This window comes from Helicoverpa zea, chromosome 10 (genome assembly GCF_022581195.2).
Source record: "Helicoverpa zea isolate HzStark_Cry1AcR chromosome 10, ilHelZeax1.1, whole genome shotgun sequence".
Lineage (NCBI taxonomy): Eukaryota > Metazoa > Arthropoda > Insecta > Lepidoptera > Noctuidae > Helicoverpa > Helicoverpa zea.
The window spans coordinates 4,290,728-4,318,197 of NC_061461.1; the positions used below are offsets into that span (position 1 = coordinate 4,290,728).

At 38.2% G+C, this 27,470-nt stretch overlaps 1 protein-coding gene across 1 annotated transcript; it reads right to left on the reverse strand.

Annotated features, from left to right (window-relative positions):
- Positions 1-1,260: 1,260 nt before the first annotated feature.
- LOC124633754 (exportin-4-like) lies at positions 1,261-22,822 on the reverse strand. The gene is made up of 15 exons (XM_047169076.1): positions 22,590-22,822; positions 17,356-17,634; positions 16,381-17,208; positions 16,133-16,299; positions 15,376-15,534; positions 14,019-14,125; positions 13,224-13,380; positions 11,917-12,076; positions 8,956-9,125; positions 8,097-8,227; positions 7,520-7,671; positions 6,002-6,171; positions 5,323-5,422; positions 4,270-4,455; positions 1,261-3,475 (listed from the first exon to the last, which is right to left on the reverse strand). Exons 1-15 carry the CDS (start codon positions 22,638-22,640, stop codon positions 3,002-3,004), a joined length of 3,291 nt encoding a protein of 1,096 aa, XP_047025032.1. The 5' UTR covers positions 22,641-22,822; the 3' UTR covers positions 1,261-3,001.
- Positions 22,823-27,470: the final 4,648 nt, after the last annotated feature.

Below are 27,470 nucleotides of genomic sequence, written 5' to 3' on the forward strand. Positions count from 1 at the left end.
CATGTTCATAGACGACATTAAACACTCTATACGTAACTCTCATTTTGAAATGTACGCCGACGATTTAAAGCTGTATAGGGTTGTTATGACCAAACATGATGAGTCACTCTTACAAGAGGATATTGATAGGCTCTGTGTGTGGTGTGAGAAGAACAGTATGATGATGAATGTTGCCAAGTGTTATCACGTAAAATTTTCACGTAAAAAACACAAATTTGATTCATCATACAAAATGAATAATCAAGTTTTAAGTAAAGTATCTGAAGTCAAAGATCTGGGTATAACCATTGATTCTGAAATGAAATTCAACACTCACACAGATCTTACGATTAACAAGAGCAACAGAATGCTAGCTTTTCTTAACCGTAGTACAAAACAATTTAGAAATTTGGCAGCACTCAAAACTTTGTTTTTCGCATTAGTTCGTAGTCATATAGAATATTGCTCCATCGTATGGTACCCAGTACATAAAATACACATTGAACGCATCGAAAGAATCCAAATAAAATTTATAAAAAGACTCTCTTATATAGCAGGTATAAAGAAAGCAATCAAAGACTACGAAGACAGACTAAAGCATTTCAAAATGAACTCTTTACACTGGCGTAGAAAGTTTGCGGGTCTTATGTTCTTGTTTAAAATATTAAATCAAAGAGTGGACTGCCCAACACTTCTGGCATCCATTAACATTAACATACCCCGAACGTCGGCTAGGCTGCATAACTATAAGCCCTTCGCTCCTAGTGGCCGTAAAACAAAGTATGGTAGTAACGCTCCTCTTACCTATATTCTCAGACATTGTAACGAAATTTTTCATGACTGTAACTTCGACATATTTTCAAACAGCCTCAATAGCTTTAAGAAATCTGTACTTACCCACATGTAGTTTTAATTTTAAGTTTATTTAATTTTAAGTTTATTTAATTTTAAGTCAATTATTTTTATTTTTTCATTCAATTTTATTCTGATAACATATAGATACATGAAATCAATATTATTTAATTTAATTTAATCAATTTAATTTAATGCATGATGTTATAATTCTAATTTACCAATTCATTATAATTTAAGCAACTAAGCATATTATTATTATTGTATTGTGAGAATCTTTTGTAATGTTGTGCGTACCTTTAATTTAGATACATGCAATGCTATCTTATATGTGAATGATGGATTACCATGAATGTCTGTGTGTGTATTTAGTTGGTTTGCCTTAAATAAATAAATAAATAAATAAATAAATTGAAATAAAACAGTCCATGATTTTATAAAATTTGTACAATTTAATTAAATAGATACTGACAAAAAATTTAAAGAAGACTTTCCATGGTGTTTAAAATATATATTCAGAGTATTTACAAACGTCTTCTGCCTTGCTTATATTAATCAGACAAATCTTGTTTCCTTGAAGCCTCATACTTGTCACATTTTTAAGAACACTAGAATATTTTACATTTAATGCTTTAGAAGTCAAGTTCTAATTCGAAATACAACAAGCCTTCGGATTTAAAAACAATTCAACATTTTTATTTTAACAACTGAACAAACATAAAAGTCTGTTCCTTATTAGAGTTATAAGAGTAAGAGCATTTAATTTTATACTAACGATTTTTCTGTAATTACCTACAATAAGAAAATATGTATTTTATATAATATTTTCTATTTATATCTAATTGAATTGTAAGTATTCTGATATACAACAAATACGTTCCATTACAAAGTTATAATATTCAATTGAAAAAAATAAAAATCGTAATTTAAATACGTTTTCTTTAAACATACTAGCATCTTAAAAGCACATGTTTATGTTATTTACTGAAATGTAAAATCTTATTCTATTCAACAAAAATAAATAGTAGCTAGGTGGATATTATTCAATTACAATATAGGATATACAGGAAATAACATCTTTAGTTATTGCGTCAGGGAAATAATCTAAGTATGTATTTAAAATACTAGTTCAAGTATCTGCCAAGACTGTCGGCAAAACTGTCGGTATGCTTCGAAGTAACGACTAAACTACGGCTTTGATACTTCGGCTATATCTACTTAATTTAAGAGAAAAATATAAACAATAATACGTAAATTCGTACACAAAAAAGTCGGTTGTATGTACTACAGAACATCAAAACAATGTTCTTACTATTCTCAAATAACAAATTGCATTTGAGATCTTAAGCATTCAAGTTCAATATAATATACACATTATAAGAATAAGTTGACAAGATGACAATATTTAGACTAATTTATTAAGACGGAGTAAAACCTGCAATATAATACGCAAAAGTGCTAAGGACTTTCCTCTTACAATAACATTAGTTGCAACGATAGAAATCACAATCGCTCTAGCAATAAGTACTAAAAATGTACTCTTCATTTTACTCCTAAGAAATATATAATACCACAGTAAAACTTCTGCATTTTACACATTCACAACCACATTTATAGAATTCATAATAACTTCGTTGTGAACATAATATTGCAGAATATAAAGCAACGAAATGATGTAAGTAAATTATGTCAACTATCAACATAATGTTGCATAAGGACTAAACAGTCAAAGTCACAGCACCCTGTGAAATATTAATTTAATAGGCCTTATTAATTTTCCAAACAATATAAAATTAATATTGCATTTTTCCTAATGGCACCTAAGAAAAATGTCATAATAAGTAACAAACTATACTAGACACAATAGTGTATTCAATTACATTTGACACAGCCCAGGGAAGGACTTAAAACAATAAACTTAACTATTCAATATATCAGACATTCGAGTCGCACAAACCGCGCAAAACAAAACCGAAGACCACATTTGCACCAATTTGGTTCACGTTCAGTACGTAACGATATAAGAGAATCGTCAAAACTGCAATTCTGCGTCAACAGGCAGGAATTGCGTACAACGTTAATCGCTGTCATCGTCATAGTCAAACTCAAAGCCAAAGCTTTCATCGTCCATATATTCCCGGCGAGCTAACCGAGCCAGTACGTACGGTAGTTATTTCACGATTAGGAATCCGTGTACACTCGCTAGGAACTTGTCGAAGTTGTCTTGGAAGCGGAGCTTGTGTGTTCTCATGCCGTCGAACAGCACTCCGTTAGTGAGCAGACGGAACGCTTCCTCTAACCGCGGGACGTTGGCGGGATCGTTCACTGCGAACGCTTCGATCAGTTGCCTTGCCAAGCCTTCCAGTAGAGCTGGTTTGACGCAAGTGAGGGAGTAAATGGCCGCTCCAGCCGCGGGAATGGAATCGGGCGGTATTTCCATCTTAATGATGAGCATAAGGAGTAGTTCGGCGAGAGTGAGCAGGGTCATTGCGTACGGGTTGTCATCGCCTAGTGTCCGCACTTTGTTGGACAGCCCCACTATGGTGTCGCAGCATAACGTGGACACGTCACACGATACCGCGGTGAGGCCCACGCGCAACGCTGTCACTACCATGTTGAAGTCGTCCATTGGCAGATTTGTCAGCTGGAACAAAAAGATGGAATTATATTAGGCTCAACACAAAGCGGGACAGCGGCCACAGTCATCAGTGGATGTTGGTCTGTGATTGCTTCGATTCAAACCTGGTCAGCATTGTCCAAGTCCCGCAGCATGCGGTAGGCGTGCTGCGCCAGCGTGGGCAGCGCGAGCAGCGGCGGCGTGACGAGCGGCAGCAGCAGGCGCAGGCCGCGTCACTCACCTGGTCAGCATTGTCCAAGTCCCGCAGCATGCGGTAGGCGTGCTGCGCCAGCGTGGGCAGCGCGAGCAGCGGCGGCGTGACGAGCGGCAGCAGCAGGCGCAGGCCGCGTCACTCACCTGGTCAGCATTGTCCAAGTCCCGCAGCATGCGGTAGGCGTGCTGCGCCAGCGTGGGCAGCGCGAGCAGCGGCGGCGTGACGAGCGGCAGCAGCAGGCGCAGGCCGCGTCACTCACCTGGTCAGCATTGTCCAAGTCCCGCAGCATGCGGTAGGCGTGCTGCGCCAGCGTGGGCAGCGCGAGCAGCGGCGGCGTGACGAGCGGCAGCAGCAGGCGCAGGCCGCGTCACTCACCTGGTCAGCATTGTCCAAGTCCCGCAGCATGCGGTAGGCGTGCTGCGCCAGCGTGGGCAGCGCGAGCAGCGGCGGCGTGACGAGCGGCAGCAGCAGGCGCAGGCCGCGTCACTCACCTGGTCAGCATTGTCCAAGTCCCGCAGCATGCGGTAGGCGTGCTGCGCCAGCGTGGGCAGCGCGAGCAGCGGCGGCGTGACGAGCGGCAGCAGCAGGCGCAGGCCGCGTCACTCACCTGGTCAGCATTGTCCAAGTCCCGCAGCATGCGGTAGGCGTGCTGCGCCAGCGTGGGCAGCGCGAGCAGCGGCGGCGTGACGAGCGGCAGCAGCAGGCGCAGGCCGCGGGCGCAGGTGTCGCCGACGCCGCGCTCGGCGCCTGACCGCGCGATGCTGCAGATCACCTCCATCAGCGCGCAGATGTCCTGCACGCAAAGAGTATATCAGCCCGGCGGCCAAGGCGCAACGTGTTGTTCCACGCGCTCCTCAAAGAGAGTCAGCAAACCCCAGTCAGGCTCACCAGGACCAAAGCCTACCGGGGCTGCGGGATTGTTCGAAAGAGTTGCCACGGCACTGGTGCATAAAGGGCTTCAAAAGGGATATGGTGGTTTTCAAGTCAGTAGGGGTCTGAAAATCCCTCACTGCTGCACTCACAGCGGTAGACGATTTCCTACCAATTAAAAAGGCGGGGCGTTGTTTTTAGCGTGCTCGCAAGCACTACTGAACATATATGGACTTCTCTGTGGATGTATTCGTAGCCGCGTTTTGAGAATGTAGTTGAGAGGCATGATCGGTGTTCTAACATTTACATCTCAAGAAGAATAGATTGTAGTCAGACCATCAAACAGTTTTCAAACGGTGATGTTACTCGGGAAGAGCAAACCAGTAACTAGGCTATAATTATTTTGAAAATACACTACAAGAATATACAGGGTGTGTTGTGGTTTGAAAGAATGGGCACGGACCGAATGATATTGGTTTAATCTGATTTCCCTGCAGTGGCGGGACAAAGTCGAAGTTATTTTTTATTTGCAAACATGGGTACAGGTACAGGTGTTACATTTATAAAAGTTTTTCATAACATGCCCATGTGACGGTAGAATATGAAAAACTTATGGGCATGTTAATTAACATAAAATTTCAGTTTCAGAAGTAATAATTAAAAATAGAAACAGTATCATTCACATTCAAATAGAGTAATAATAAAAATTAATATAGTGATAAACATCTGATTAACTGTATTTTTTTATATACGGTTTTCGCCAATAGTTTGAGTGATTATCTACACTTACCTCATAGACTTCCTCTTCAGCGTCTTGTGGAATACTCGAGATTTTACCGGAATTCCATCTCATGTACACTTCAAATGTAGTATTGCAAATTTCCAGGAATCTGTGAATATTAAAAGTAGACAATTTGATTAACTTGAAAATTCGAGTATTGTAAGTTAGTTTAAAATGTTATATTTTACATAATATTAACAACAACTATATTTATTTTTTTTCGAGAAAGTCGTGGTGGCCTAGTGGGCAAAGAACCAACCTCTCAAGTATGAGGGCGCGGGTTCGATTCCAGATCAGGCAAGTACCAATGCAACTTTTCTAAGTTTGTATGTACTTTCTAAGTACATCTTAGACACCAATGACTGTGTTTCGGATGGCACGTTAAACTGTAGGTCCCGGCTGTCATTGAACATCCTTGGCAGTCGTTACGGGCCGTCAGAAGCCAGTAAGTCTGACACCAGTCTAACCAAGGGGTATTGGGTTGCCCGGGTAACTGGGTTGAGGAGGTCAGGCAGGGCAGTCGCTTCTTGTAAAGCACTGGTACTCAGCTACATCCGGTTAGACTGGAAGCCGACCCCAACATAGTTGGGGAAAAGGCTCGGAGGATGATATATTTATTTTTTTTATTATATAATTGGAGCCACTGTGATGTACTGAGAGTTTTTGGAAACTAAAAAGTATAGCGTACTTGTTAACATTTTGGGGTTGTACAGAGTGCAACATTCTCTTCGCGCTCTTGGCGAGTAAATTCAAGGCTGGCAACACCACTCCGGGATAATTGTGATATCTGAATATAATCCCGGGTATCTTGTCTAAGGCACCGATCAGCATCATGAATTGCTCGTCCATTGTTCCAACCTGCGAAGAAAGATATAGAAAATTTTGAACAGAATTACGAATTTCTATAACCTCTCTGTCTCTGTCTCTCTGTTGATGTGTCTATTAAAGATAGGCATTTGACATTACTTATATACCTATATGGACTGATGCCGAAATTTAGTCTCTAGTGAGCAAAACAACAGTTATAGATGGTTCAACTCAGATTTGCGCGCGGCCCTATGTGTGCGTCGGCTTGTAAATATACAACTTTCATTCGTGTGACAGTGACGTCGTCCGAGCATGATGTGTTCTCATCGCTTTTTGTTATGGGTACAGTCGTTTACGAAAATGTCTAGTTCTTCACGGAGAAAATGTTTTAAGGAGTCAGGTAGCGTTTCAAAAAAATGAAACAACATTCAAAGCTTTTTATTATTACATTTTACAGTTTATCATTATTCTCTCATACGGCTTTTCAAATTGACATTGACAGTATCTAAGAAATAAATGAAGTGAAATATCTAAGATGAATTAAATACTCCTTACATATTTTCTAGCTCGGGGTACGCGGACAATAAATAAATGTGTGGACTAAGAATGTAAAAGACCTATAATTTAGTATAATAATGGAAACAAAATGTGTGGGGAATTTTAAAAAATTATATTGCTTCGCATAATGTCGACCAAAATAAGACGGAAATAATGAAACTCATAAATGAACGTTTAAGTCAAATTGATGAAGGGATGTTGGGTAATACTTGTCGACATGTACAAAAGAAAAAAGAAGAATACTATAGACATTTTGACATGGAGTCAGAATTTATAATTAACATTGGTGAAAGTAGCGAATCCGAAAATTCATCATTTGATTTTTCAAGTAGCGATACAGAATCATTATAAATAAATAAACTAAATTACGTAATAACTGTACTTTAAACAGCCGTATACAACCCCTAAATAACTGTATTTGTACCCGACTGTACCTCTTGTCACGCACACAAAGTCACTGTATATGTACAAGGGTTACCCACACATAGGCCCGCGCGCACGACTGAGTTGAACTTACTATAAATAGGTTATTGGCACTAACAGAGCAGATTGGAGAGCTATCCTTCAAACAATGTTCAAACATTTGTTTCTGCTTCAAATATGAGGTACTAAATAAAACTGGGACTCGTGTCATGAGATGCAGATGATTATTTTATATAAATAAGTCAAACTAAGTAAGTGGTAATCAGCTACATAGAAATCTTTGATGATAAGAGAAAAGTTTTAAAATATGATATTTTTTTATTGAGCCTAAACTAATGAATTGGCAGAAAACGATCATATTTGTTCCAAATCCTGTCAGATACTACAACAACAATAAGTTTTTATTTGATGTATTTACCTCTAGGACACCTTCAGTGACGCCGATAAAACAATCAAGCGTATCAGCGAGCATGTTGCGTACGGGTTCCGTATCAGACTCCATGTTGATTAGATTCATTAGCTTCTCTTGTAGTGAGACTGTACTTGAAAGTAAGCGGTTTCGGACGTCACCTGTATTGGTAAAAAAGTGATTATTAGAACTAAATGCATCATCAGCTTTTTTACTGTACTTATTTACAGCAGAGTTTAAGAGTCTATAAAAAATATTAATTGTCCTCGACGAAAATGGCGGAAACAAAATGTTTATTTCCGAAATATTTTTTTCAATGTCATTAGTATTGTGATGAAGTCAACAAGAGATCAAAATGTATACCGAACCATGATATTTGTTAATGTAAATGACACTTCCTCAATTTTTAACCGACTTCGAAAAGTGGAATAAAACTTCCTCCAGTTTTCGAAGTCGGCTAAACTGATTAGAACTGAGAAGTTTGACATGTTTGTTTTTATTCAACCAAGTTTTGACGGAAATAAACGCCCATTTAAATTTAATTATACAAACTGGGCCAAGCGACCACAGCGCCCTCTGTACATACCTTCAGCATAAGTAGCAGCGATAGCGAAAGCCCGGTGCAATTCCTTCCTCAATTCTCCCGGGAGATTGCAACCAGCCGCCTCCCATTGCAAAAGCGCTAGGAACTCTTCACAACTCGCCAGTGGATTTTGCCTTTAAAATAAAGTGATATGATTACAATGTTATAGTTCTCGTTCTGTGGCGGCTCGCAACTATTTTTACCATTCATTTTGGCATGGGCTATGCTTATTGTTTGAACATAGTAAGATGATCAAAACAATCTTTTTAATAGCCAGTTTGAAGAAAAGAAACACAGCAAAATATTTATAGCATTCTGATACTTTTTTTACCCTAAATATAGTCAGATGGGTCCATGAAGCCAGCGACAAGACATAAAATAGATGAGAGTAAAAGATTTTTCCCCTTTTATGACACCTATTCAAAGGGTCAACTAAAAACTCTACATTATCTATGATGATGTACAATCCTCCAACTTCAGCATACATGATGATGATGTCCTCCTAGCCGATTATTGGCTACGGCGGCTGTTCCCATGTATGGAGATTAGCCAGCTGCGCAAGACTTATTATAGTGCACAAGCATTTACTTGGACACAGGTGCACTCACTATTCCTTCACTCTCATAGCCCGATGGGACGGCAATCCGAAACGACCGGAGAGAGATCAGGCGCAGGACCGACATTTACGTGCTCTCCGATGCACGGGTGTATCAATCACCAACTTCCAGGCTGTTTGTGTAAGTATCTAAAGCCCACAAAGCGATTTCGGCCCGACCCGGGAATCCGAACCCGAGATCCCGTGCTCAGCAGCCGCGCTTGCGACAGCTAGATCAACGAGGCAGTTAAAAGCCAGTATACATACTTGTGCTGCGAGTGTGCCAGTGTAGTGAGCAGCTGGGTGGCATGCGTGGCGGCGGCGGGCTGCGCGGCCTGGTGGCGCAGGCAGGCGGCGGCGCGGCCCGCCAGCCGCGACACCGCCCAGCCCACGCCGCGCGAACCGCGACCGAACGCGCACGCTAGGATCGGCGACATCTGCGCCACGGAAATAGTGGAATAATTACACGGGAATGGTGGAATAAATACAAAAAATACGCGGAAAATAGAGAATAAGAAGATGACATTTGGAAAAACTTAGGAAATTGCGAGTTACTCTAAAATGTATGCCTTATTTTCGTAAATTATTACGAAGCTGAAAACTATATGAACAAAAAATTCGATGCTTTTTTTTGGGGTCATGAAGTTGTTCAGGACAATTGGCGTAGTAAATCGCAGCTTGTAGCCGTCAATCGTCTATATCCAATTCAGCCAGATCGTCATCATCCTCTTGCCCTTATCCCATTTTTTGGTGGTCTATCCAGCCTGTTTTCTTTATCCATACACTTCTATCTGAAGCCTTCAGCTCACAAGTTACATTCGTCCTAACTATATCGACAATTTAGCTAGTTACAGATGTAAAAAACTCCTCTACCTAGATGATCTACCAAGGACACTCAATGTCGATTTAATTCAAAAGTCAAATCTATTCCAGTGCATAAAAACTTTCCTGACAAAACATCAGAACTCACGTGGTTGCCATGATTGAGTGGAATAGGTCTTATATAGATCTATAGACCTCAGAATAGACTAGCTAGACCAACAATAATATAAAAAAAATCGGTAAAAAAACTTTTAAGTTAAACGGTTTTATCTTATGTGCACTGAAAACTAGAAAATAAAAAAATAGTTTCTTACCTGTCAACCTACGTAGGTGGTCCCGGTCATATTAAACTAAAATAAAAACGTGGGGCCCATTAACTATTGCTGTAGTACTTTCTTCTAGAGGTATAATAGGTGTGGATTGCATCGACTTACTATAATCGTAACTGGAGATTTTGACAATCAATAATCAGCCGTAGCGGCTTCACCAGCGAACGCCGAGCTCATGATCTACCAAAGTATAAAGATATGCTTTGCTATAGGTAGGATTTCACAGGGGCCACACGTTTTTATTTTAGTTTAATATGACCGGGACCACCTACGTAGGTTGACAGGTAAGAAACTATTTTTTTATTTTCTAGTTTTCAGTGCACATAAGATAAAACCGTTTAACTTAAAAGTTTTTTTACCGATTTTTTATTTTCTAGTTTATAGTATTTATATATTTCTAGTTTGTATAGTATTTAATGAAAATGCGTACCGAATATTCCTCATTCTATCTAATTCATTTAGTGTATCATTATTACACGGTCTCTTACCTGACAATTTATTACAATCTAATTCCTCAATACATAGCCCTTCCAGATACTTTTTTTTTTAACAACCCCAAAAATCATCACATGACCTCTCCTGCTGTGGGTCAGCAGCGGTGAGGGAGTGTCAGACTCTTGACTAGAAACCGTTTTGTTCCGTCGTAGGCCTTTTATGTACCAGGGCCGCGGTAACTCTTTCGAACAATCTCGCAGCCCAGGCAGGCCTTGGCCCTGTTGGGCCCCGCTGGAGTTACTGACAGTTTTCTACTTGTGAAGCCCTTTCATTTGATACCCGTATTGGTGGGATTGATAAAAAATTGTTATCAGCCATTTGGTAGCGGCGGCCATCTTAGATTTCAATTTTGCATAGTAAATTGTATTCTACTTGTTGAGACCTTTCATTTGATACCCATGTTGATGGGATTGATAAAACCTACGTTATCCGCCATTTTATAGCGGCCGCCATCTTGGATTTAATTTTTTATAGTATATTGTATTCTGTTTGTTGAGCCCTTTCATTTGATACCCATATTGATGGGATTGATAAAACCTACGTTATCCGCCATCTTAGATTTCAATTTTGCATAGTAAATTGTATTCTACTTGTTGAGACCTTTCATTTGATACCCATGTTGATGGGATTTATAAAACTTAAGTTATCCGCCATTTTGTAGAGGCCGCCATCTTGGATTTTAATTTTATATAGTACATTGTATTCTACTGGTTGAGAACTTTCATTTGATACCCATGTTGATGGGATTTATAAAACCTAAGTTATCCGCCATTTTGTAGAGGCCGCCATCTTGGATTTTAATTTTATATAGTACATTGTATTCTACTGGTTGAGAACATTCATTTGATACCCATATTGATGGGATTGATAAAACCTACGTTATCCGCCATTTTGTAGCGGCCGCCATCTTGGATTTCAATTTTTTATAGTATATTGTATTCTGCTTGTTGAGCCCTTTCATTTGATACCCATATTGATGGGATTGATAAAATCTACGTTATCCGCCATTTTGTGCCGGCGGCCATATTGGATTTACAATGTTATTGATATTACTATATTGTATTGTCATCGGAATTAAAGGTGTATACAAAATTTCAGATTAATCGGTTGACAGGAAGAGGGTGAAATTTGAATTACTAAATTTGACCCAAGAATGAATAAATAAAACAAACGGGGAAGCTAAATAAAACCGTTTAAAATAGTTGGTATCCTGTAATTACTGTTCAACTACTTAATAGTCTGTGACTAGGAAACTCGCTGGCTCTTTTGATTGAAGAACGAGTTCAAATTTAAGATGCACAGCTGACTATACATACTATAACATAACATATATGGTATAAACAGAAAAAATATAGTGGCTACCGCCGCGTCCCAGGGAATACTTTATGCACCCGGATTATCAAGTAGCGAGTCCAGCTTAGTAGGATATCTAACACAAAAAAAAACTCAAGATCCGCGACCGTAAATCACTTTTTTTTCTCAACAATATCCTAAATTAAAAAATAACTCTTGTCAATATAAAAACTATAAAATAACACTTGTCAATACACTAACTACAAAATATTCCTTTTCGTATTCTTACCTCAGAATAGACAGAGGGCTGTGGCATCAGGTAGGAGTTAGCCCATATCTTCAGCAGCCAGGAGATCGTGGCCGATAGTTCGGGACTAAACACACTGCCCAGACCAGCTTCTAATGCGGCACATTCCCATGCGTTTATACGCATTATCTCACCGACCAATCTGTTAATTAAAGAAATTAAAAGTAGGTAAATATTTGAAGGCAAAAAAGGTTTTTTTGTGCCGTTTTGATTTGTCAATGTTTTCTTCTCCTTTCTGGACAGGATGAAATAAAACATCATTTAACTACGGTGGTTTCATTTTAATAGCTAATAAGCAACTCAAATAAATGACGGTCATACGATGATAAATCATAGGAGCCATCAATAAAGATTCGTAAGATATAGGAAAGGATTGTTCGCATTTAACGAAAAGGAACATATAATATACTAGCTTCCGCCAGCGGCTTCGCCCGCGTGGTGTGTTGATAAAAAGTAGCCCATGTGTTAATCCAGGGTATCACCTGTCTACATACCAAATTTCAATCAAATCGGTCTAGCCGTTTTTGCGTGATTGAATAACAAACATACATCCATACATTCTCACAAACTTTCACATTTATAATATAAGTAGGATTGTACTATCTGAGACTGCAGCATTCGTCCCAAAACAAAATGTCAAAAGTCAAAGGAAACCAACTATAGGTAGTTCACAAGTAAGTAAATAAGCTAAGATTTGTCCCATATTCCCATTCATAGATTTAGTTTTTGTTATAGTTGTAAATATTTATATTTAGCATGTGAATAGAAAAGGTAAATGTAACAAACACGAGACTAACAATTGACAGGAAATGCGATAACATTGAACTTCCTTTACATGCAGAATGCATAATAGATCATAAAGCATAATAGTTTGACGTGAAAGGACCATTAGAATATGAAAAACATATTTGGAGATAACTATGGAGTTTGAATGAATGAAGGATGGCTACAGAAATAAAACCACGAAACTACTATTCTTGGGCGGTCCTTAGACATATGTACAGTAACCCTACAGTGTAGGGTCTACAGTTATTTTGCACAATTTTTAATATTGCGCAATTTAATTGATCGCCAAGTAGGCGCCATGCCTATTTTTCGTAAACAGATATTTACTTTGAAAATTGAACGTGAAAATGTGTAGTAAGCAGCTGTTTTCAGGAAATTGATGTTTATGAGTAGTAAAATATGACTCACTCGGATATATCGTGCGGAGTACCTATGTCGTCGGATAATGCGTAAGGTAATGTCAGAATTGCAAAGTTACATGGTGCGATCTATGTCATACTTACTTAAGAATGGGATCAACATTTTCAGTATTAGTACTCTCCCCGACCAAATATCTGAGAGAGGCGTCAATATTGGCGTTTTCCATTAAACTGTAACTGATGATCTCTGAAGGAATCATTACTGTTTCTCCTTCAGTGCAGTCCACAGCTAGGAAGTGACCTGGGTGAATGATAATTTAATGTTATAGCGTTTAAAATATTTTTCAAATTATTGCAAAAGAAGTTTTGGTATCATAGCAATCTACTTCGTTAAACCCAATCATGTTGTTTTCTAACCCGATTTGGATATAATTTGGTTTTTGGAAAGATTAAAATCAATAGCAACAACATATTTGATTGACATTAACATTTCCATCTTGAACACTCGTAAACTAAAGTGTGACATCATAAGTTAAAAGGTCGACATTTTACTGTCTGTATTTTGAGTTTGAAAATGCTAATGCACATCCCAATTTAAATAAATGAATTTTGAATGTTCAATACGAACCAAGATTCGAATCCACAAAGAAGCAGACAGGTAAGTATTGAGCTACAAATCTCTGGTCAAAATTACCAAGAGTATTAAGAGCTCGCGAAGGAAAGGGTATTTTATTTCGTTGGAGTTTTCTTAAAAATAGCTAAGGAATTTCTTCCACAAGTTTTTCTTTCCAGCAAGAGTGGGTGTTTTTGGGAAATAAACCTTCAAAAAGTGCTTATTTTCAATATTCCTTTAAATAAATATCTATAAAAAGTTATTATAAGTACTAATGAGTTTTTGTATTTTGTATTCGTCCAGACTTTAGACATTTTATATCTTACCAGTGATCATGAGAATCCAATGCAGGTCTTCAAACAACGTGACTAAATGACCTCCGCCACTGACGGGCAGTTTTCCCATGTGCATCAATTGCAATTGACTTTCTAGCCTATGGAGATAATAAAAAGATAAATTAGGCTTACGATATTAATTGCGGGGCGGGGGGAAGGTCTTAACTAAATTCGCAATGCATCATACATTTTTAGAAGTTATTTATAAATTGAACAAATCAGAAGTTAAACCGTTTAAGCTGTAGTCGTAGCTGATAACTATTACTAGATGTTTTTCGCAACATGGGATTTCCCTATAACCAGAGAAAAAAGTCTCTGTTTCCAAGAGTACCATTCTACATGCCAAGTTTCATCTCAATCGGTTTCGACGTTTTTCTAAAGACTATTAAGGGACAGTAAGGGAGAGCAAGGAAATGCATTGTATTGATTTATCTACAGACAGATGCTAATAATAAACGTGTTAAGTGCAGTCGTCGCTAACAAGATTACAATTACACAATGCACTCCAGAGGAACACGTGTAACAAACAGTACATACCTACTTATGTAATGATCGCTCATAAAACAGGTATATAGTAGTATTTTAAAGTACAAACCTATAAAGTGAGTTAATTGTTTTTACTTAGGTACCCTTCTTCTGCAATATTTCTACCTAGAATCTAATACAGTAATTCAGAATAAAAAGGTTACTTTGTACCTTAATAACGTACTTCAGAATAAAAAAAGTTACTTTTTAGTTACCACTAGCTGTTGCCCGCGACTTCGTCTGCGTGGGCAATTTCGTTTATTTAATCGTTCATTGCTCAACCTCCATAGGTGATAGCGTGATAATTTATAGCCTATGTGTTGAACCGGCCCCCAGGTAATAGTCATGCAAAATTTGATTTAAATCCATGCAGTACTTTTTGAGTTTATCCGGGACAAACATACAGACAAACAGACATACAGACAAAAATTCTAAAAACTACTACAGAATCGATTATGGATCACCCCCAAGTATTCTTTTAAAAAAATATTCAATGTACAGTTTTAACTTTCCTATCATTTTATTATATGTATAGATTGATCTAAGTTTAGTCACGAAATTCTCGATTATCAATCTATTCTCCTATATCTATACTTATATGACAAAGACGAATCATTCTCTTGTTTGTTACTTAGTACCCTGAAGACAAAACCGATATGAAAATTTATTACACTATTGTAAAGTTACATTATCCCTTAGTGACATAGGCTTTTGTCCCAATGAAACAGGCTATATTTTGTCCAGGCATAGGAAGAAATAGCCCTGAGACGCGGGTGTAACAGCTTGTTTAGTTAGGTAAGTTTAGTTAATAAATCGCACTCACTGTTTACTCCTATCCTGTAGCAACGTAAACAGCACATGGCAGCAATGTGCAGGCGCCTTCCTTGCGATCGCGCCGATAGTCAGCAGAACATTGCTGTGTAGTTTACGTTCATCCTCTTCCAATTCATCCTTTATGTCATCCTCTGCGTTGTCTGAAGTCCTGGTAATTTAGACAAAGTTATTGTTAAAGGGGTGTATGATACTCACATTTGGACGTGACAATTGAGATTATTAGCAGTTTAGCACTATTGTATGACGAAATTGAAAATCGAAATTGTGTTTCAGAAAAGGTTGTTTAATCTATATTTAACGATCTTCTATTCTGTATGAAGTCAGGAGAGGTAACTATTTACAAATCTGTGGCCATGTGTGCTGATGGAAATTTGAAGTAACAGTAGGTATCATGTGATCAGAAGCTCATATCTGCCCTAATATTTGACGAGTTTGAATTTCATTATTAATGATGATCTCATAGCAGCAAATATTTTGGAATGAACTATTTTAGAATTATTACACAAACCAATATTTTTTTAAGAATTACATTTTGCAAACAATTTCACATGTGGTTTATTGCCAGTGTAGATACTAGATAAGTGTATATGACTTAGAACAATAATTATTTAAGTTTTAATGAAGGCCAAGTAAACTTGCTCATTATTATATTTAAAACACCAAACAAAATTTGTTTGTCCTTCCTGTATGCATACTGCAGTGTATCAAATATTTAATTTATAATTAATATTTGTTTCATATTGTACCTTGTTCCATCAGGAGGTGCCAATCTGCATTGTAAGTAAGTGTTGAAGATCTCAATACATGGGTTCATCAATGTCTCATTTGTGTATCCATCAGTTTCATGGACTAGAGAACTCCAGCTATGAAGAAACTTGTTCAGAGACTCTCTCCATACTGTGTCATCATTTACCTGAAAACATATTGCAAAGGTCAGAAAGAACCATAGCAATAAAGTATATTGAAAAATATTTGTTTATAGTTTCATACTCACTCCTTCCTCAACAACTGACCCCCTGATGCAATGACAAGTCAGTGAAGTTAGATTCTGCAGAAACGCGAGCGGCGTCGCTGCTATCAACCCCGGAGGGAAAAACTGTATCAGTCGCCGGTATATATCCGAGATACCAAGCATTTCTCTCTCAACCGGCTGTATGTACGCCATCATGTTCAAGAAACTATTCACGTAATTCTCCAAATACTGTTGTTTCAAATTACTGGCTGATACAAACACCCCACTCAAAGAAGCCAGTTGCACCAAACACGTGAGAGAAGGACTAGCTAAGTCAGGGTTGGATCTCACATACATGTGTATCTCGAAGAAAAGCGACAATAGTTCAGGTTGCATGATAGTATCCCGCCAACTTAGGCTTAAACGCAAAGCAGGCGCGGTATCGCTTTCGTAAATAGCCTCGAATGCGCCAATCAACCTCTTCGACAGTAATGGCGACACATGACTCCAACATAACACCGTCTCTACTATAGTTAGTAGCTGCTTCGTCAATATAGCTTGATCGCCTTCCGGACGATGACCAGAGCGAACTATTTGTTCTAAAACGCCTACAGTAAACCTAAATATTCTCTTCAAATCCAGAGCTTCGAAAGACTTCTTCAGACGGAAATGGACTTCCCATATAAGACCGACATCAGCAGATTTAACGGTTATAGCGAATTCTTGCATAATAGCCAGGATTAGGGAACAGGCCAACTTTTGCTGACTAATCGGTGAGCTAAGAATAATTTTCTCCAGTTCAGCAATCAAGTTTTTCCTTTCGCGTCCTCCATCGTCGATGCTACCTCTTTTGATGATTATTGCAATAGTCTGAAATATAATTGCAGTGTTAGTATATTCTAAACTGAATTCATTATGAAAAACAGCAATAGACAACTACTAACTGGCCAAGCTTTACAAATGGCTATGAGGCATTAAAAGCATGTCCTCAAAAAAAGTTTTAGGTATTATTATTACCTGCAAAAGCTTTTCTCGCAAAAACGGTGGAGCCTCCTTCCTCAGAAGGTAATTCAGTAAGTACTCTCGCAATGAGGATATATCATTATCAGACAATAAGCTCCATTCTCTGATGAGAGCAGCCTTCAGTAAACCAGCTGCTTCAAAAAGTACGTAGTCCGATGACGATTTTTCTAGAATTTCTCTGCACAACTGATAAGGGTTTTTGGTGCTCCGAAATTCTAGGAATACACTTTCTGCTTGGTGACGCTGCTCTGATGTCACTATTTGCGGCGGTGCCTTAAAATGGAATTTAAGCATTTTGGAAAACATTCTTGGTGAAACCACAGATTACCTTAGGTAATAGTCACTGGTAAATCTCTGAAGCTGATAAAAGACTCTAAATGAAACGTCTCGTCTGACCATAAAATGAAACAGGAATGGGAATTAATTAATTTGTAAAAAGATTTTATGTTGGATATTGACATATTTCATTCCAATACGAGCTAACGCCAAGTGCAGGATAAATGGATGGTCTAAATACAAAAAAGGTTTTCACTCAGATTCAGCTAATACAAAAATTTAGAATTTTACTCCTTGGTTGTGAGTGATCAGTTCATTGTTTGTTATTCTAGTCTAGTTGTGAGAACATAGAGTGCAAGGCAAGTGAAGTATTCAATGGAGTAAACGTTCACTCCATGGATGCATCTGATATGCTTATTACAATGACACAAAAAGCCATACAAAATTCCAATTAAAAAAATCAGAAATACTATACTTAAAAAACCAAAATGGCTGTCAAAGGCAATAAACCAGTGTTGTCGGCAAAAAAGAAAACAACTTTGGCATTATAGACTCAATCCTAGTGAAGATAAGAAAAAGGCTCTCAAAGAATATAATATAGTACTCGTCTCAAAAAAATTGTTAAACTGACCCAAAAAACTCAAAATGATTACCAAATAACTAACGCAGAGAATAAGTCTAAAGCCACGTGGAAAATTATAAACTCTAACAAAAGCCAACTTCCAAAAGAAAATATTAATAAAATAAAAGTAAACAATCACACAATATCAGACCCAAAAATAATTGCTGAAGAATTTAATAACTATTATGTATATTAATTTAATAAAACCAATTAATTTTATTCAGGACAAAATACAAAATTTCAATCATATTTCGGAAAGGCTGCTCCAAATTAACATGCACTCAGCCATCACAATCATTAGATATTGTTGTTTTGGCCCAAAATTAACATACTATTTGCGCGCTTCCACTCTATGGAAGCACACAAACCTTTTGGAACAACTTGACAAAATTATTAGACACACATTAACATCAATTTTAAATGTGGCCTTGGACGACCGAGCCTGGATTCAGGCTACTCTTCCCGTTCGCATGGGAGGGCTTGGCGTCCGCAAAATTTCAAGTATTAGCCTACCGGCCTTTATATCCTCCGTCCATGGTACTGAGCAATTGACCAGGAAAATTCTTCCTATCACACTGGCCAATTGCGAGGTACCATGTCTGACTGAGGCTGTAGAGGCTTGGAAAATCACCTGCCCGAATACTGATCCACCCGTCAACCCGTCCTCCCAGAGACAGTGGGATGAGCCGCTCTGCAGAGTTATACGGAATAATCTGCTAAATACGTCAATTTCTTCTGCAGAGCGAGCGCGCCTTCTGGCTGTGGGCGAATGGGAGTCGGGTCTATGGCTTCTGGCACTTCCGTCGTCAAACATAGGCACATTGTTTGACGACACCACTTTCCGGCTTGCTGTTTGCTTGCGTTTGGGTGCTCCGTGCTGCTCTCCTCACCGCTGCCACTGTGGCGAAGCTGTCAGCAGCCTTGGACACCACGGCTTGTCGTGCAGCCGCAGCGCGGGACGATTTGCACGGCATGCGAATATCAATGACATAATCCGTCGCGCTCTTGTTGCCGTAGGCGTTCCAGCCATATTAGAACCCAGTGGTCTGGCACGCGACGATGGCAAGAGACCAGACGGTATGTCGTTGTTCCCGTGGAAGATGGGTAGGTCTTTAGTATGGGACGCGACTTGTGTCGATACTCTTGCACCATCTCACCTTCCTAGCTCGGCGCGATGTGCTGGTTCCGCTGCTGCGGCTGCAGAGAACCTCAAACGGCGCAAATATAGCACCCTGGTTGGTAACTATACCTTTGAGCCGTTTGGGGTTGAAACCCTCGGGCCGTGGGGTCCAAGTGCTCATCTGCTTTTTAAAGATCTGGCAAAGCGACTTGCTGACACTTCAAGTGACCCAAAGGCTGGTTTTTATTTTGGTCAAAAATTAAGCATTGCCATCCAACGTGGCAATGCTGCCAGCCTCTTGGGTACACTCCCGGTGGGCAGCGATGAGGAGTTTTTTGATGCCATTTTTTAGTTGTATATATGTATAAATAAGGCTTTTTTTTACGTCATGTAAATATGTACATAAACTGAACCCAACAATAAAATAAAGATTTAGTAAAGAAAAAAAAAAAAAAAAAAAAAAAAAAAAAAAATTAATTTACTCAGTAATAATAATTCATCAGTTGCGGACAACTTCAATAACAATAATCTTAAAATGAATTCGACATCTTTTAGTAATAAATTGACATTGACAAACAGCTCTTATAAATCTTTATTTTTAAACCCTGTAACCCCTTATGACATTAATATTATAATTAAAACACTTAAAAACACTAGAAGTGCTGGACATGATGACATTACAACATCCTCAATAAAGGAAGTTGCTCCCATCATCAGCCCAGTACTCACTCACATATTTAACTTATGTATTGAGCATGGTGTGTTTCCGACTAAACTTAAAAAATCCGTAGTAAAACCACTTTTCAAGAAAAATAACAAGGAAGACATGGCTTGTTACAGACCAATAGCACTTATTCCCATTTTTGCTAAAATATTTGAAAAAGTAATATACAACGCAATTAATACTCACTTTGGGAAGTACAATTTATTCGCGAAAGAACAAAAAGGCTTTAGAAAGAATAAGACAATTAATTTAGCAATTTATGACCTTTTAAAACCAATATACACGAATGTTGATAAACGTGTTCCTGTATCTGCAATGTTTATGGATATGACAAAAGCGTTCGATTATGTGAATCATGGGACACTCTTGAATAAATTATACAGTTATGGCATAAGGGGCAACGTCCATAAACTGCTGGAATCGTATCTGAGTGATAGATATCAGGTAGTTGAAATACATAATATTAATATCTCAAAAAAAAACCGAACAAAAGCATAAATCCATGCCCAAAAAAGTACTATATGGAGTGCCTCAAGGTAGCGTGCTAGGTCCCTCGTTATTTTTGACCTACATAAAATGATCTGCCTAAAGTTTCACAGCATCCAATGATCCTTTTCGCGGATGACAGCACAGCTATATTTACGGGTCAAAATACTGATACTTTTGAAAATGAGATAAATTCTACTCTTTGCAATATAATTAATTGGCTGACGTATAACAATTTAATTATAAATTTAGAAAATACGAAACTAGTAAATTAATTATGATGAAAATTGAACAAGAGAACTGCGTTAAATTTCTTGGGGTATGGATTGATAAGGATTTGTCTTGGCAGGCACACATCAACACTATATGCAATAAACTTAATCAGTACTCATATGCTCTATATAAATTATCCAAAGTAGTTGATCAGTCAGTTCTTTTGACCGCATACCATGCTTATGTCTCGGCGACACTGAGATATGCAGTCATTTATTGGGGCAATGCAACTAACAGGGATTTAGTGTTCAAAGCGCAAAAAAGATGTGTACGTGCATTGGTTGGTATCCGTGTTCTAGATTCATATAAGCCCTATTTCAAAGAATTAAAAATATTGACCTTCCCTGCAATTTACATCTATGAAGTAGCTGTATTTATAAAAACAAATGAAAATCTATTTGATAAACTTAAATCGGAAAGATATAAGTTAAAAATTGCTAATGTGCCACATAAAACTGCTCTATTTAACAAAAGCTTCTTTGGAATGGCATCAAAAATATACAACAAAATACCTATTAACATACTAGACACTAAGGAACTTCCAGTATTTAAAAATAAATTAAGAACATTTTTAATTGATAAAGCATACTACACGATCCAAGATTTCTTAAACTGTTGACCAAATATTAATTATAGTGCCAATACCTACCCATGTAAATTATTGAATGCCTATTAGGCAGGACATATTGATACTCAAATATATTGTTAAGATCTGTAACTTACATATGAATATAGAAAGATATAGAAGATATACAATAAAGATACTTTGACTTTGACTTTTGATACAATTCTGATCAAAGTTAACCAACATGCTGCAAGCCTAGCATCCCCTACTTGCTCAATTATCTAAAAGATATAGTAGCAAATTATATATTTGGTAGATAAGTTATGTTCTGGTATTCAAGATATTATATACCATTTAAATCTAATCACATAATACAGTTTGCCTCAGTTGTTTGATTCACCAAATTTTACATTTCATAAGATTTTGTGTACCTCCGATTTTTTAAATTTAAAAAAATATTATACACACTAATATTAAAAAGGCAAAAGGTTTACATCAGACTTATGTATCAGTCATTTAAGTTTTCCTTTCACACAGCTTTATTATTCAGACAGTCTCAGTGGCAGATTATTCCGTCTTTATATGTATTAGCTGCACTGTACCTAATTTCTTTGTTGCATCCTATTTGTTGACTGTTTCTTTTTAATTTAACAAAAGTGAATGTAGTTTATTCAAACGGAATTGTTTCAGAAAATAATAAATTCTTTCTTGATCACACCATATATGCTTTTAAGCCTATGGGTCAGTGGGTTGTCTTATCCGACATGGCTATGGAGCAAGCGAATGGAAGAAGATATAGCTTTGTATAGATTAGAATAGAAAGTCAATGCTTAGATGACGTGTAGAAAGCATGAATGAAAGATATACTAATGTTGATTGATTCAACGCCAAATAGTAGAAAACAGGTCAAATAGTCACAGAGTATTGAATAAAACTGTCGCTCTTAGCAGACACAGTAACCTATATTTTATTATTATTTCACTTTCCACTGAGGGTTATTTATGAAACAACAATAATCGTGTTAATTTCTTCAGGTATATGTTAGGTTCATGTTTAAAGAGGAAGAGTATTTTAGCTGTGTGGAGATAAAGAAATTTGTAGTTGTTCTTTATTTCATAAGTCTTTGTTTATGTTAATTTCCTGTAAAGCAGTACGTGCTCACCATCAGCATCTGAGCAGCCGCCTCCAATGTTTGTATAGCTGCATTATCCATTGTGACACTTTAATTCGCACGGACAGAATAAAGAAAGATGAATGAGATATAGTAGCCAAACCACTTATTAACCGTACAATTAACTAAAATAACCGAAAAGTCACATATTTATTGAGGTAAACAGTCGAAATATTACGAATTTATTTCGTAAATTTTATTACATGTCAAATTGTCAACCATTACAATGACAACCACAGATAATTTACAGCATAGATGATACACCAATAAACAGATGTTTGATGATTTAATCAAAACAAAGATTGCCTTATTGGTAAATGCATTCGCATTTTCTACATGCCGTTTATAATAAAAACCTAAAAAACTGCATGAAAACTCACACTATACCGCCGATTCGATATCTACGACAAAGAACTTGCAGGGACTCTTACGCTTAACTTGAAGAAACCATCCCGGAGGCTGTACCTCATCCATCTCTCGAGCCTTTTCTCAACTAGGTATGTTGGGGTCGGCTTCCAGCCTAACCGGATGCAGCTGAGTGCCAGTGCTTTACAAGGAGCGACAGCCTATCCGACCATCCCAACCCAGTTACCCAGAGTTATCCGGGTTATCCCGCAGGCCCAGGCTGTACCTGTACAGAAACAAATAATGTCGTCTTGGCACAGTAACAAAAATAATTTCAATTGAATCATAAAATAAATTGAAGATAAGTCCGAAGCTCCAAAGCTGGCGACGCGCGACGAGAGTTGAAGCATTCTCCTTAATACAGTGTGTAATCAATTCAGTAGGTAGGTATACAAGAAGTACATAAGGGATTTTATAGGGGCAAACAAGGGGCAGTATATAAGGATTTAGGGGTTAAAACGAGAATACATAAGGATGTATGTAGTATGTAGGAAGAGAATATACCTACATAAAGCAGTATATGAATAGGGGCAGTACCTACCTACATAGGGGAGTACATAGAGTTAGTACATGCGCGAATATACATATGTATAGAAGTAACTAACCCATGCCCATTGCTTACAATGCCACTAGGGGGTGGATTTATCCACCACTTGTCCTTACTTGAGGGGTCAAGAGCATTATGCACCCGTGTTGTACCCCATAATTAAGTATGTGAATAGGATAGTGCCCGAGATAGCAAATACATAATAGAGGTGATTTATAATCACCAATTGCCTCGAGAATTTATATGAAAAGATACCGTCGCCTCTGAACAGTGGAATATTATAATAGGCTTTTGGGCTGATGATAATAAAAATATGGGTACCTACGTGACATTATCTAAGAGGAGGTAGGTACCTTCATCACGTCACTACAGTTATTGCACAATATTTCAGGTTACAATACAATGATTTCAGGTTTCAGCAGGGGCCCGATTCTCCTAATTTTACTTAAGCGACATACGATTCACGTTCGACTCGATTCGACTGAGATTCGATCCCGACTCGATTACGATTGAAGCGTATGTGGCATTCCGCTATTTTTTCTTTGAAATAAACGTTTTTATCCTTTTCTGTCATTCAATAATGAATCATTTTGTCTGCAAATGATTTACGATTGCAAAATGATTGTACAGCAAACTATCGTATAGACCAAAATCACCAAAATAGCAGACCAATCGCACACCAATCAAATGTCAATCGAATACGATTGGTCTTTTATTAGTAGCAGAATGCCCGATATGGTTAAAACTGCTATTGCGGTTATATTGCGATTCGATTTCTATTCGATTTTGACATTATTAACTTAGGAGAATTGGGCCCCTGATATTGCTATTTTCATGCTAAAAATAAAAGATTTGTTTTGACCAACAACTTACTCTGAACCATAATTAGTTTATGGTTCAAAATAGGTTATTTAATAATAGTAACAGTCCTTTATTATAAAAAAAAAAAACAATTAGGTACCTAAGTCGATATAATTTCGTCATCATCACATGTACATATTCCATTTGATTAGAAATCCACCCCGTAGAACGAATGCCACTCGGCACTAGCAATTTGGTCGATTTTGTGTAGCCGGAACACATAGGAGGTTTCATTAATTTGACCTCTAATGAAATGAAACCTTTTAACAAATTACTGGTTATTACGAGGGATTGCTTCATGATTGTTTCCCAAAAAAACTTTCCGTCAAAATACTATATTCATATGAAGCAAAAATGTATAAGCAGGTACTTGCAATTCCACGACTGACAAACAAAAAAGTTATGTGGAGAGTTAGGTTTATTATTCGCATTTTCAGGTCATTGCTTATAAGTACCTACTTACCTACCTAAGTAAGACCTAAAGTAATTGATTTGAAAAGCTATTTAATTAGCTGGACTGCACGACACGCGACATCTCTGTGTGCAACCCATAGCATGGAATTGATGATAAGCACCAATTTATGCCAACACGAATGTGGAATTTCACATTGTATTTCCACTAACTTGTTTTCCAATTTCTGGACACCCTGTCAGTTAAACTAACACACACCTTGTCGGTCCGGTTTTATGACCAAGTCAGCATAGGTAGGTACATACATACCTATTAACTTGTTTGTCGGGCAGGTTCATGGCCACCGTCTCTTTGCTATGTTTTTGAACATTGCATAATATTTACACCTAGGTAACAAAAACTTTCTGATTTCAAAAGAAGCTAAGAATACAAACCAACAAACCACCTGCTTTCCTGTAGACCAAAGAGCTTTAACAGCCCTAGGTAACTACGCCCAAAACTCCAAATATTTTGAGCATGCACTTGTCGCACATGCTACTAATATGAAGGTTTAAATATCTGAATAGAAATCAGTTATGTTTCAGTATTCTTCACATTTTTAAAACCTTCTACCAAAACACAAATTGTTACACGATACTAGGTCATGCAATCGCTCGCCCCTGGGCGGCTGCGGTCGCTGCGGGTTCAGTTCAATACTTCAATATCAATACAGTTTTGCACTGTCCTTGGCCTTCACCCCGTGCATTTTCGAGTACCTACGAGCATCGATCGATGGGAAACATAGCACAAGCGTAGCACATCTTCCTTGCTCTAAAAGGCGGAAGCATTTTCGTTATAGCCTTGGGCAATATAGTGCTTTTAGGGCAATATCACAAAAAAGGCACTTTTAAGTATACCTACATAGTACCTATAAAACAAAGCCGCTTTTTCTGTCCCTATGTCTCTTAGTACGCTTAAGGGTGCGTCCACATCTGGCGAATGCGCCGCGAATGCGCAGCACGCGAGCCGATCGCGAGCTGTCCGCGGAGCTGGGGCCCGATTCTCCTAAGTTAATAATGTCAAAATCGAATAGTAATCGAATCGCAATACGATCGTAATAGCAGTTTTAACCATATCGGGCATTCTGCTACTAATAAAAGACCAATCGTATTCGATTGACATTTGATTGGTGTGCGATTGGTATGCTATTTTGGTAATTTTGGTCTATACGGTAGTTTGCCGTGCAATCATTTTGCAATCGTAAAACATTTGCAGACAAAATGATTCATTATTGAATGACAGAAAAGAATAAAAACGTTTATTTCAAAGAAAAAATAGCGGAATGCCACATACGCTTCAATAGTAATCGAGTCGGGATTGGATCTCAGTCGAATCGAGTCGAACGTCAATCGAAGGTCGCTTAAGTAAAATTAGGAGAATCGGGCCCCTGCGCGCGTGCAGTCACTGCAATAGTTCGGTGCGCCTCTTTAGCGCAACTCATGCAAGGCTCGTATAGAGCGCGCGAGCGGCGCGCGATCTGCGCGCAATCAGTTCTCGCACTTACAGTTCCGTATATTGGCTCAGTACTATCGAAGATGGCAGACGTCGCGCGCCGCCTGCGCGCCGCTCGCGTGCTGCGCTTAGGTCGCGCGCGAGCTGCGCGCGGGCGGCGCAGAAGCGGCGCACGAACAAAAATGCACGCGCGCAGCTCGCGGACAGCTCGCGATGGGCTCGCGTGCTGCGCATTCGCCAGATGTGGACGCACCCTGAAATATATATAGGTAGGTAGAGTAGGTACATACCTACATACATGAGTGGTGCATACTTGCTTTCATTTTCATAGGAGTTGGATCGAGATCATTTTAAATTGATTTATCATTGGATCTCGTCATCGTTTGACTAAATGATGTAGGTAGGTATGTCCCTAACGGTGCAATCACCTTACTCTGTAAACAGCTTAGTAATGGCACGGATTACCTAATAGTGGTAATAGCTTATCTTTACCACATAAGTAGGTACCTAGGCAGTCTGAGAGTGACATAATCCAATCCAAAAATCGTAACACCTCTTCAACTTGAGATCATTATCGCTCACTATCTTCTTGTACGTACCTAATTCAATATGTTTCGAGTTGTCTGCAATGCCTATATTTAGAATATCTTACGACTCGTCTGATAAGATCTTTAGGCTACCTTCACCATGACATGACATAAAGCTCATGAAAACATTATCGATGGGCTAATGAGGAGCCTGCCTAATAACTAACACCACAAACATTCATGAATTACCATAATAGTCATAGCCTAACGTCCGGGGCCCGATTCTCCTAATTTTACTTAAGCGCCATTCGATTCACGTTCGACTGCGATCCAATCACGACTCGATTATGATTGAAGCATATATGGCATTGTGATTCAAGTTCAAGTTCTATTCGATTTTGACATTATTAACTTTGGAGAATCGGGCCCCAGGCAGGTACTTATTTTTTTTTGTGTTCAGAAGTTAAACTTGTTTGATTTTGTAGACTTTTTTTGCTGACTGTACCGTACGTATACTTGCTGGTTGAGCTTCATTAAAATTGGTTCAACTGGGGCCCGATTCTCCTAATTTTACACAAGCAATAACATACGATTCACGTTCGACTGCGATCCAATCCCGACTCGATTAC

Bases quoted from the DNA above. Each gene is read 5' to 3' on its own strand.
- LOC124633754 (XM_047169076.1), bottom strand. From the start codon at position 22,640: ATGGATAATGCAGCTATACAAACATTGGAGGCGGCTGCTCAGATGCTG. The intron at 16,300-16,380 runs GTGAGTATGAAA...ATATGTTTTCAG, and splicing joins GGTCAGTTGTTGAGGAAGGA to GTAAATGATGACACAGTATG. The intron at 14,126-15,375 runs GTGAGTGCGATT...TTATCTCCATAG, and splicing joins CTACAGGATAGGAGTAAACA to GCTAGAAAGTCAATTGCAAT.